This window comes from Bombus fervidus, chromosome 5, assembly GCF_041682495.2.
Source record: "Bombus fervidus isolate BK054 chromosome 5, iyBomFerv1, whole genome shotgun sequence".
In the NCBI taxonomy this organism is placed as follows: Eukaryota; Metazoa; Arthropoda; class Insecta; order Hymenoptera; family Apidae; genus Bombus; species Bombus fervidus.
This window is the reverse complement of record NC_091521.1, coordinates 13,081,907-13,095,349: the sequence shown is the minus strand read 5'-3', so window position 1 is coordinate 13,095,349 and position 13,443 is coordinate 13,081,907. Positions and strand designations below refer to the sequence as shown.

Sequence of the window (13,443 nt, the reverse complement as noted above, 5' to 3'; positions counted from 1 at the left end):
CACGAATGTCGTGTTGCGCCCCGGCGAAATTAGATTGTGTCGAGATTAACGAGAATTCTATAGATTCGGGGGATTATACAAAAGAAATTTCACAGATCTCGAAGGAGACTAAACAAAAAAGCAATGTAAATTTGGTTTGATCGGAATTTTAGATCGGTACAATCATTGGTCTTATCGTGTAGTATCGTCCAATTCTATTACTTCTAGAAAATTTACACCGCAATTTCATCAATTTAGAGAACGCTGGAGGGAGAAATAATGAGACAATGAATTCAAGATAGTGAATTTAAATAACGAATTCACTTTCTAGCTATCTTAACGATATATTCCAATTGTTCCGATAGAACAAAATGGAACATAAATAATTCAATAAAATAATATAAAACAAAGAATGTTCTGCATCTATTATTTCCTTATAAAACGGAAGAAATTTGTGAGATAACCTAATATTATTCATACATCGAATTATGCTTAATATTTCGATATTACCGATAACGTTATATAAATAGATATTTTTATCAGAAACGAGGAGGAGATTCTCCATCGTAGCAAAATGTTTCAAAGCACAAGATGTAGATAATACTCGGTTTTGCAAGATATGTACCATTCATTGAGGCCCGGAAATGAGAGAACGAGGTCGTACGACGAAAAAGATGGCTAGAGGTTTTGAAATTCGCGACCCGGCCTCTACCTTTGCTCTCGTTTCGCGCCTTCTATTCCTATTATTCCTCATTATAATGATCGTCCGCCAGTGAACACCATTCTTCCGGCGAATTCCAATCCGAACGAAAGCCAACGATCCCCCATTCTTTCCTCAAAATTCATTATTTTCTGCGAATAAGACGATGGGTGAACAGGTCGCGTCCAATCTTCCGCATTATGAAGGAAGAGTTCAGGGTTAGGGTTAGGGTTTCGTCTCTTATTGTGTAAACGGTGCATTTAAAAATATTGGGTTCTAACAATGAAATGTCTGTGTCAACGCTTCAAATTCTTTATGTATATAGTACTAAAAAAAAAAGTATGTAGTTTGGGTATTTCGAGGATCTTGAAATACTGCATTCCTTAGCTGAAATGTCTTTTTTGGGATGTTTTCGAAATATGTTGAAATATTTAAAATTCTTCATGTTTTTATAGCTTTTAGGTGAAGTTATATCGTACAGACTGTGAGGAAGTAATGACAAAATATTTTTAATCGAGCGAAGAAAAGTAAAGATGACAAAAAAAAAAAATGCAAAAACTTAACTAAGGAACGCGGCGCAGTATTAAAAGTTCGTCGATACTCTTTGAAGTGATAGAGCGATTCGTCGTTAGTTACTTAAATTTTCGTTTAGCGATAAAGATGTTGAAAACGAATAACGGAGTAATGCTGCAATATTTTTACTTTCTAAAATCTAAAATAAAAATATTGTTGGAAAATAGTATTAGAGACTTCGCAGCTTAACGAAGAAAATGTATCGATTGCTATGAAACTATGCTTTCATTAATAAATTTACTTCAATGAGAAGCAAAATCATATTCCTTTGAGTGGAAGCGGACGGACATTTTGTATGTTACGACCTAATAAAACCGACCTGATATTTCGTTTTTTTTATTATGTCACTCGTGTCTCGATAAGCGTAAGAACTGGAGCGAGAAGGATTGATAACATTCCCCTTTGGTGCGTCGGAAAATGTAAAGTTCGAGGTTGAAAAATCCTCGTTCTTGTTTTTTTTTTTTTTTAAAGTGGATAAACCACTTACCTTGATCGTGTCACGAAGTATGGCGATCTCTCGCGTCAGATGCTCGTTCTCGTTGTACAAAACTTCCATTTGCTGCTGCATCTCGACGCTTGGCCCTCGCATCCGCATTCTCAGCTCCTCTTCCAGTTGTCGAACCATCATACTTTGTTTCTGCAACAGGAAATAAATGAATTTTTTTTAACCAGATCGTACACTGGGTTCGGCTAATTGCGTTAATAAAAAGTCACATTACATACAGGTACTTGTGTGTACTACAGTGCAATTTCCAGTTGGAGGAGTTGAAATTAAAATGTAGAGTTTCTTTGTTTCCCTTGTTATTTTCTTACGTTTTACATGGAATGATATAAAAGTCAATAGTTTCAAGCCACTTGGCGTTTGAACGTGTATACTTGGATAATTGCATATTCGAGCTACGCGAAACTACTTCGAGCATGAAACTGATAAGCGGATCGATAGAAGCTCGACACAAGGGAGCACTTTGTCACTCTTTCCAGGAAAGTGTTTTCAATATTCCTCTTTATATAAATACTTGAGATCTCTACAAATATTAAAATATAATGAAATTGAAATACAACAAAATCTGGAAACAGAGAGCAACGTATAAGAATATTTTTTATTTTCCTCGCAATTTTTAATTACCTAAAAATCACATTCTACTCAACGAGGCAGACACGTAAAATGCTTTATCCGCGAAACATTTCGTCTAGGGAATCTCGAGTGCTGTCTGATTCTCTTTTGGAGTACTTATCACGATGTTCGATGATATCGACGAGGGATTCGGTTTGTTTGCTCGAAAGGAAGGCGTTAGAGCTGCGAGACAAGGTTATCGTCGGACGAAACGGGAAGAAAATCGGGACCGATTACACGTTGAAAAAGAAAAATCGGTGTCTGGAAAGAGTTTCCTCCGAGGACGTGCGAAACGCTCGACCAAAGTCAATATTTCCAGCGGAAGTTCGATCGTCGTGCACGTTCTCTTTAGACTCGCATCGCTTTTCCGGCATCTTTCCTTCTCCATTTCCTGTCCAGTCTTCCTGAATATTCGACTGAATTACTTTGACCCTTCTTCACGTTTTCCTTTATGCATCTTCTTTGAGCTGTGTATTCCTTTGCCAGTTTTTGAATTTTATCATTTTTTTTTTTTTTTTTTTGTATCCTTCCAGTAGAAAGAGCACTCTTCTTAAAGCTTTGTATCGCTTCTTAGAAGGTTGTTGTAGACTTTTCATTTATTTGCAGACGTTGCATTAAAATTTTCCCTACTTCCTTTAATTAATATATACGCGGTCTGTACTATAAGCCAGCCGGTTGCTTCTCTTTGCCAAATTTCAGTATTTCTATTATACTCCCATCCCCTGTTACTCTTTCACTTTACGTCTTATTTCTTGTCTTTCGAATTTCTTCGACGTCTTTCTGCTGCTTGAATTTCCCACTCGATTCTGTTTTCGTGAATATTCTTTCAAGGTCTTCGTCGAGCTCGTTAGGCATCGTTAATGACGACAACGCGATGTTAGTGCGACAAAGGAAAAAAAACGTTGCCACAGACCGGATGATTAGAAGCAGCATGTTTCGGCGTATATTTCATACAAGAACAACGAGCTGCCGTTTGGCGGAGTAAAATATTCTCGCTCTCTTCATCGAGCCCCTAACTGAGCAACTTTCGTAATTAAGTCTAGACGTATGTAATTTATGACAGCGATAATTCTTAGAACTCAGTGAAAGCTAATGAGATAATTAGCAATTTGATAAAATTTATAATTTCGCGTAGGAAGAATATAAATGAAATTATAAGGAATAATATGGTTTCGAAGGCGGACGATCAAAAGCATACGCAAATCACAATTTTATTTTTTAGCATTGTGTATCGTTTATTTCTATGCGTTAGATGACAACGCTTTAACAAACCTCGCGCCTCGTCATTGTTACGACAGAGACGATGCTCGACCGGAAGCGGTGCCCGCTCAATAGCGACGATCGACCTGATTTCGCGTACGAACAAGCAACGACAACGTGCCATAGAGGCTGTAGAGGTCGAGAGAGCTCCCCTCCATCCTGTGACGTCAGCTACCCCCATAACGAAATTAATCCACCAAGCCATGGCCGAATTCCCCTTTTCAATCCTACTCTACTTGCCACAAATTGTCCCGATCTCTTTATTCTATAACTGTTTGCCTTTACATCTTTATTCCACCTCCAATTACCTTCTAATTAGAATTTCATCTTAGGCATGTTGACTGAGGTTGATGTTCTTATTAATACATTCACAGCGAGTAATTTAAAGAGAGTACCAGCCGAAGCCTGAAATTAACATTTAACTCTGCCGCGAAATCCTTACGTTTTGTTTCAACGTTTCGTTTCAAGAACATGTTTAACATAAAATCGACACCAGAGATTGTGCGTAACAATCCGAATTTATTCATATTTCGTTCGAACTTGAGATGTTTCGTAGCTGATCAAAACACACTCGAAGATGAATCAAAAAGAACGCAGCAGGATTAAGAGCAACGTTCACAACCATCACATCTTAATAATTTCAATTCCATTCAATGAGACCATGTTTTCCCTAGACGTGTATAGGTTCGGTATTTTTATTAGAACTCGATCCTGTGAATTCCCACATCTTGCAGCCCCGTTGAGATCGGGTAGCAACGAATGAGACACATGGAAATAGAATTTCAACGGGCTGTTCCGTAATCGAAATCGAGCGTTGCGTTTCCAAGGGAATGCAAGGGGTATACAACCCGCCACAACTCTCCAGGTTGTTACGATCGCTAGGGGTGTCGGTGTGTACATGGTGTCGCGTGTTCTGGTTTCGAAACGATTAGCCCTCGATTAACCCTCGACGCGCAGGGAACCCGATCTCTCTCTTTCTCTCGGGGGTGCGATCGGTATCGTCCATCGACACAGTTTACGCTGGCTATCGAACGCGCAACGACCAACGGAGGAACAAAGATGAAGCGGGGTTTTAAAGTTTAAACGAAGCCCCTCTTAAGACGAGATCCTATTAACGATCGCGTAAATCCTATCTCACGATGGCGTTTCTTCTTACGCCGCGTGTAACCCTCGTCGTGAAAACAACCGGTCGTCCACGGTCTTGGCGACTTAATGGACACTGACCACCTGGCAAAACGATCCTCTCCTTCGAATAATAGCGTCTACAGCATCTAAGAAGTTATGGCAGCGGCAAGAAAGGTCCCGTTTGTTTTTAATTTCACAGAAGGGTCTCGTGATATTTCTTGAATGTCCTTGGTAGGAGTGGAAGATAACTTTTTGCAACGGATATTTCTGTAATTTCATATTCATAACTACGAATCCATATTTGCATTTTTACTTTCTCGTTTGCTAGAAGGAGGGAATCGTAAACAATATTTGATTAAAGATCGTCAAAATCGGAACGATGTTAGGTATAACGTGCATGAAGAGAACTTCGTTCGTCGCTAAACAGTTGAGTCAATTAATCATTTCCTGCTTCAAACCTTCCATCCCAAATCGATTTCACCGATAGGCCTGTAGCTATATCGGGTTCAGTATGTAATAGACTGATATTACAGTAGTTGGTAGTTGTAATTAAAGTTTGCGAAGTTGTTCAATCGACTTTCTTCTTTGCTTCTCACGAAGAAAATATCGTTATATACGATATGATAAATGCCTTGATTGCTATCGTTTCGTGAATAGCTTGATCATTTATTAAATCGATTAGATTGAACCTAAATGAGAAATTGTTTCGCTTGTTAAATATTACAACCAGTTTACTTTCTGATATTTTATGTATTCTTGCATGTTGCGTGCATTCTGTACGTTCATGTATCTTTAAACCCATAAATATATAAACACGTGCAATCTGCTAATGAGGCTTTTATCGATTTTTCATAGAAACGATTGGTTCATAATTCAGCATCTAAATGTCGTATTAAAAAAAGGAACGGGAGAACAGTGTTAAGAAAATCTTCAAAATGTTTATGACTTTAATTAAAACGTTCTTATCGGTGTTATTTTGTCATAAATTTTTATCGTAATGATAAAATAAACAGGCAAGAAAGAAGCTTCTGGGAGAATCTTCCATGAACATGCGATAACGAGCTTTCCGAGAAGGGAACACGAAATAGGTCGCAAAATGTGGCGTGCTTTTACCAAGAAACAAAGTTATACAGGCAACTCTTTGATTTTTCCGAGGGGGTCGTTGCACGATAGATCGATCTCTTCCGGGCTCCCGTTACCTCGTGCATGTCGCTTAAATATTTTTCATCTTTCTTTTTTAATGCCTCTGTCATCGTAAATAGCATGGGATTAGATATGCAAGCCGTATATGCGCGGACCAGCTAACGGCGTAATATGTTTAGGTTATCATAATTGTTAAATAGCAAAGTTACCAAGACTAAGCCAGCAACCTGTAACCTTTTTTTCGTGTTCATAAAACACGATAAGACACGATCGATATGTCTCTCCGGAAACTTTTGCGCGAAACGCGAAGTTTTTACGAAATAAATCAAGCTAAAGTAGAGTTTATTCGCGCTTTACAGTCGCGCAACAATTTTTTCTTTTTTCTTTTTCTTTTTGAAACTTTGAAGAAGGTTGGAACGATCGAAAGAGGAATAAAGTATCATAGAACGATAAGTGGCATCGAATAAAAGTAGAACGGTCTCGTATCGATCGATCGTTCGATGGTAAATAAATGATAAATCAAATCGAGCCTCTGTCTAAGTTCACCTCCTATTCTTCCGCTACTATCGTAGATTATTCAAACATCCTGTCGTAATTCGTTTGGAACAAAGCGTTCAATGAAGCTCCACCTTATTTTTCGCATTGTGGGCTCGTTCTTCTCCTTTCCTCGGTTTTCCCTCGTAACAATAAAATTCCCACGATGCAACGGGTAACGCGTGTAGAAATCGATGACGTCAAACACGAAGGACAACGTAAAACTGCACCGTCGGGTCCCGACGATGTAAATTCCCCTGACCTAAATCCCACGATTTTCTCTGACCCCATTCCGAATTCGTATGTGGGTCACCGTGCTCCATTTAAACCGGCCATTATAATACTGATACCGGCATTAGCGACATCCCAGGACCGATTCGGATCTTTCACGTAAAGATAAGACGACGAACTTATCTTCTACTTCGACGGTAAATTTTCGAATACGAAGGTTATCGATGCTACTGAGACGAAAGTAGACTTTGATATAACATCACGTAAAATTTAACGACACGTAAATAAAAAGTAACATTTATCGGAAGAAGGTTTTATGAGAAAGGAAAGTATGTGATTTACGGAGTAAGAAATTAAAATTGCGTGTGACTTACTGTATGATATGGAGAGCTGGAGAGCGATGGCTTCGACGGTTGCATGGTTCTGTTACAAATGACCAATAAAGATGCTTGGAGGGAAAAGTTTTTATGGGGTCGGCGAGGAAAAATCAATGCATAGATATACAGAGAAGGGATAAAACCCGACATAAGTTATGTATATGTTCACGCGAATAAAACCATAATTCTCGCCATTGTGCCAAGCTTACGATAAAAATAATCTCCCTGTCTCTTCAGTCTTTCCCTTTCTAGAGTCCCAGTTAAAAGGTAACATAAATCTGAAAACTCGATGCTTAAAGAAGCGTAAAGTGGTCACTGAAAGACGCGCGCGAGATATCTCGAGTAGAATTTTCGGATTTTCAGTCGTTCGTGGTTTCTGCCTGTGAAAGCTCAGCTGTATTCGATCTCTTAAGGCGTCGAGAGATCGTGAACCGGTCACAACAGCAAGATAACCACGTTACGAAAGAAACGATCAACGTTTCGTGCCAGACAAAACTGCCTTTACGCCAACCTCGCCTGGCAAACCTCGTTTCTCGCCGGAAGATCGATCTATGGTACGACGACCCCAAGAAACCAGAGAGTGGTTTCTACGTTTGCGTTGTAATATCGGGTTCTACACGGCTCGACGAGTCTATGAATCACTGCCAGCGAAAGATTAAAGAAAAATCAAGGAGAGAGAGCTTCTTTGTTCAGGTTTCGCTAATTCTACAGTGCTAACCAAGTTTTATCAAATTAAAAAGATTCCGGTTCGTGTCAAATGTCGCTTAATTTCCACGGTACCTGGCTAGTCAATATCTCTTGTGTGAAAAACTAAAACAAAACGCACACTATCATTACCTAATTAACGATACACGATACTGCTAACGTTATACTAGAAAATTATCTGTCAATGTAATACGACCGACATCAAACAATATCAAACCTGTGACAGAATAATCTAGTGTTTTCTTAATTAATTAAATTAATTAAAAAAATATCCGGAAGTATAAATGACAAAGAGCTATCTCTTAGAAATAGCTGAAGTAAAAATAAACGAAGAACCTAGCAGTCTACTGTAGTATCTTAAATTTCAAAAACATGCGGTTTCAGATAAGTCTACTGAACCTGAAGAGAATATCGTGGAGCGTAGCGATGGACAAGGGAAACTGATATCCATTCATAAAAAAAGAAAAAAAATCGAATATAGATAGTAGAGAGTTTCAAGTTACAAAAGTTTGAGAAACTTCTCCTAACGGGGCTTTTAACGATCCACTGGGGCAAGCCTTGCCTTAGACGACCGCGACCCGTTCTGCCGTGAAAAAGTCTTCCATCAAAGTGTCTCTGCTTCCCTCTGTAACTCGCCAATACCCCTCGACCTCCCTCCCTTTGTCCAAGTCAACGGGGTTGTTATCGATCGACCGTGAGTGCCTTTGTCGTTCGCGTATCCTGAAATCCGTTTCGGTTTAAACGACCCTACCTGGTTTTCCAGCAAGCAAAGACGGATGGAACAACGAAACACTTCCGTGGTTCGGGTCGTTTCTCAACAGGCGTTTCTCGAGCAACTTCGAGCAATTAAGACGTCTGTAAATCGTGACTTCGTCAGACATGGCGAGACGTGGTGCAACGAAAGGTATTTTGGACTAGTTTGCCTGATCTTGTTTGGCGCGTTTTGTTTCAGGGTCCACGGAGTTTCGATTTCATTCACGTTCGCATCTACGTAGTGTTCTTTTGATGGAAAATTGGAACCCTGAATGGAAATCGAATAGTCCAGAACTGAGACTTTCGGGCAGTTAGAAACGTTAGAGTAACGCAAGATTACAACGAAATGATCAGTTTGGACGTGTTAAGCGACGAATTAAGCCACTCGTCTCGTTTGAAACTGAAGGTAAAGAAGACAAAATGCGTGTCAAGTAGCCGGAACGTGTTCACGACGCACGGATGGCTTCGGTAATCGCGAAAGACAATTATTTCGAACGGCTCGTTACTTGTGTCTAACGTAGCTCTCTCTCGTTTAATTCCATTTAGTTTAGTTAGATTAGATCGGCGCGCAGATTAACTCCGCCCTCGAAACGACCCGCCTATTCGATGACTTAAGTACTGTTCCGTTCCTTCGACTCTAAGCAGTTAATCTTCCTTAAACTTATTTTTACACGGTTAAGATCTTGATCACGGAGCGATTCAACAAGTCCATCGTTTTTTTAAATATTTCATTCCTCGGATGTTTCTTTCGTAGAAGTAGACACTGTTGGTTTTACGATGAACGATTGATCGGCGCTCCATTTCGGTTCTATCTAACGTGGACCAAACACCTGGTTGCCCGTAAGCAGGAAATTACACGATACCTCGGGGCGTCAAACTATTTCGATTCGGTAAAGGTTAACGAGGGTGTAAAGTTCGGTCGATCTAACGAATGAATTCTTCGGTAGAGAAAACGGGACAGTGGTATGCCACGACCTCGAAAAACGTAACTGCGTTCGATTTTTCCGCCAGCTAGAGAGAAAATTCCATACGGCGTGCAAGTGATTCAAGAAACGAATGCAACCCCTGGAAGTCGTAGTACACGTATTTGATGAGACAGACGCGATGGGGATCAGTAGGACGGAGGTAAAAACCGATGAGACGAGGAGATGGGGAGGTTCGTGAAGCCAATAACAAAGGAAAAGAGGTTGTTGGCAAGAAGGGGATAGGAATAGGGTCACGTAGAAATACGGAAAGAGAACGAGAAAGACCGGAACTGTCTAGGTAAGAAAGAAAAATGAAAAGGGGGAATGCATAAGGCGAGCGAGTAAGAGAGAAACGAAGGAGCGAGAAAGCAAGAAGAACAGAGGGTTAGAGAGAATAGAGATATAGAGACCAAAAAGGACAGGAAAAAACACAGATAAAGTGTTGGGGGCGATACTACGGTTCGGGGGAAAGAAGATGAACGGAGAAGAAAGGACAAAGAATGAAACAGAAAGGCTGGGAACACGGTAGGCTGGTAGTGAGTTTGGAAGAAGGAAAATGAGAGAGAACAAAGGTGAGGAAAGCAGGAAGAGAGTCGAAAGTGAGTACGAGAGAAACGACGACGGAAAACGAGGGAATGACAACTAGAGAGAGAGCGGTAGAGAAAGGAGAAGAGAGAGAGAGAGAGAGAGAGAGAGTGGAAGTTGGTAGGGGTGAGTTCCTGTCGCTCGATAACGCCTCTGCTTCTGCTCCGTCATCAGCATCTCTTCCTCTCTCTCTCTCTCTCTCTCTCTCTCTCTCTCTCTCGTCTTCTTATTTTGCTCTAAAGTTTCGATACACGCGACTGGTTAAAGTTAAAAAGTACTCATTTCAAGTAATCACTTTTTAGTATATTCGTTAAATACATTCAAATTATAAAGGATTATGGAGGGGTAATGTGATTAAACATTTCGTTTTAAGGTTAAAGTATAATTACATTTAGTACAATGCATTAAATTAATTGTGAACGATTAACGCAATTTATATGTTGTAGCGCTATGTATGTTATGTTCGCAATCTTCCGGATGAAATAAAAATAAAATAAAATCAATCCTTTCGCAACTGGTGCAGGAAATAAACGAGGAACAAGCACGCATCGATGGTTCGTTTTATCTTCGATCCTGCGAGTCGACCGGCGAGACTGAATCGTCGTTTCGCGGCTACACCCGAGAAATGGTAGTCATGCATCACGCGTGGCAACGGTAATTATGTTAGCCGTTGGGAAATGGTCTTGCTGGAACCGTATCTGACCGGCGGATCGTGGCTGTACGAGCAAAAATCGGTCGACGTTCGTGCAGATCGACGATACTCGTCGATCCTTCTTATCGCGAGAAGTCCGATATCCCGTGTACGTTTCGGTATCGTGCTTTCGACCGAACGAGTGCATTCGCTGGTCGAAGAATGCTCGGTGATTTATACTGGAAACAAAACGTCGCACAAGCGCCATGACTCTAGTTTTCGATATCTGAACAAAAATTATCAGCAGAAGCAAAAGGATTCGATTCGATCTTGTGATCGCGTGGTTCACTGGTTAGATCGAAGATGTTCAACGTTAACATTTAACACGAGAGTTCCGTAATATTTTTTCACTGATCAGTTTGGTTTACAACATTTTCTCCTCTTTCGATATATGTTTTTTTGTGTCTGTATGTTTTTAATACTTGCTATCGTATACTTTGTATCACCGTGTATATCGATTGCAATATAATATTTATTTTGCAGAACGTTATCGTAGAATATTTTCTACGATTTTACCGAAAGCGAGTAAACGGATGTCTCTCCTCGTGGATCGATCGAGTGGCGTTTAAAAGTCGTCGAAATCATTCGACGCGGCTATAATAACCAAAAAAGCTTCGCGCCGAAGCAGAAATAACCTCGTTCCTCCGTCGATGGAATTGCACACGGTTCGCGTTATTGGAAAAAACCTAACTCATGAATCGCGTAAAAGCTGTCGCAACCTGGCGAACGATGAAAAAGCTGCTTCTATCTTATCGCGCCACATGTTGGTCCTTCGTTTTGTCTACCGTTTGTCAAAAGAAAAAACGAAGAGAGGAAAGAAGAGAAAAGATGAGGAAAGGAAATAATTGAGACGAGACGTATAGGATAATTTTCAGAATAAACGAGCGTGAAATAAAACGATATAATTTACCGCTCGACAAAATTTGTAACAGTTTTTAAGGCTTAAAGCACTCCAAGACGATATATAGAATTTTTAATGGATCGAAAAGCGATGGCAACGTTTGTTATCAGACAGCTGGCATGTTGTCAAGCATTAAGCCCGATGCATTTACATCGTTTCTAAATCGACTTCGATGTTTGAAAAAAGAAGAGAGGAAAAAAAAAATACACCAGTCCTTGCGTGTATAGATCGCAACAGCACATCGATTTTTTAAACATGTGTGCTTATGTCTGATGAACTTCGATAGCTGACATACACGGAAATAGCCGCGGGGGTCATCCCATTAAGTAATCTGACATAGATTACGGAATCGATATCGAGGATTAATTCGCCTTATCGTCGTAGCGCCGTTTTAGTCGTACCTATCCTTTCGTCGTACTGTCTGTGAAAATAGTTGGTAATCGAGAATAGATTGAAGCTTCTAAATATACCCATCTATTATGTCATCGTACGTATATATTTTCTTATATTTTCTTTTAATTTTAGATTTCGATCTTCAAACAATTCTTCTCTTGCAATTTTAAACACGACCTTGACGAGGAACTAAAAAGAACATATAAAATGTATGATACAATATATTCTGTCCCTCATTTTAAATGGTAGATATATGTTGTTATGTATAGTTCGAATCATATATATATATATATATATTCGAACAGAAACGCGAAGCATTCAGTTGGTTGTAGCGCAATAATTTTGGTGCACGCTGGAGAAACAGAAGAGAGGGGCGGAGGGGCGGAACAAACGTCTAAGTAAGCCATCGTGACGCCTGGTCGTGTACAAATAACGGAGAGTGACACGTTGGAAGTCACTTCCTCATTAAAGCCGCAGCTAGTGCGCACATGCCTTCAAAGCATGATTTATAGAGGGTTACCGAGATAACACACAACCAGCACGGAAAGATTATATACATACGTCAGCTCGTGCAGCAATGAATTCAACATAGCTGCAAATGAAAACGACCGTTCGAAGAGTAGAACGCAGGCGCGTCCTACAATCGGCAAATTGCAATCAGTGATTTTCTGCGTAACGAGTGAGAATTTTCAAGCGGACGATTCTCAACGTCGCCGAGGAAGATCGAAATGACGAGAACTCGTCGTAAGATCGACACTCGCGATCAAACATGGTAAAGTTAGATTCAGCGGGGAAAGTTTGCCGAAACAACAGTTGAAATACCGAGGTCAGCCTCGAAAATATTAAAGTTTCTTTGTTCAAAGGATATTACGTTGTACCAATACCCCGTGTTGGAAACTGTTGGCGTCAGGTGGTGAAACATAGTTAGGAGAATATCCGTAGTTTTCCATAAAAAGCTCGAGCATGTTACATCCCGATGTTTCGAACAGGTTATCGATAACGTATCGACGATGCAAATAAAAAATTGACGAGTTAGGCCACTTTTAAACTTGCGGGTGCCTCGAACTCTCGACGTATTCGGAACTTTCCTATTATAGGATAGAAATTATATTCTTGCAAGTATACCCTGTAATGGTTGGTAAATGCGATTAAACGTCGGGTAAACAACGTTATCGGTAGAAACAACTATAGATGAGAGCGCGAGGGTCTTGGGCCGGATCGATCGATTCATTTTAGAAGACCACGAGAGACACGTTTACTCTGTAACCCCGTGGAACAATGCGGTCGTGCCATAGTTAGACCGCGTGGCATAGGTTCTCGCTAATAATCCGCCTCGATATATTTAGGCCGATCGATATAGACGGACGTGTGCGCCGCACTTTACGCGGACCTGTACGCCACATTCACCAACGAC

At 40.3% G+C, this 13,443-nt stretch overlaps 1 protein-coding gene across 6 annotated transcripts in view; it reads right to left on the bottom strand.

Moving 5' to 3' along the window:
• Brp (ELKS/RAB6-interacting/CAST family member bruchpilot) overlaps nt 1-13,443 on the bottom strand; it is a 68,182-nt gene that overhangs the window by 47,246 nt on the left and 7,493 nt on the right. For all 6 annotated transcript variants that reach the window (XM_072003255.1, XM_072003256.1, XM_072003257.1 and 3 more), the window contains exon 2: nt 1,740-1,889. In XM_072003255.1, the coding sequence (XP_071859356.1) occupies nt 1,740-1,889 (150 nt within the window). The remainder of the gene's footprint in view (nt 1-1,739; nt 1,890-13,443) is intronic.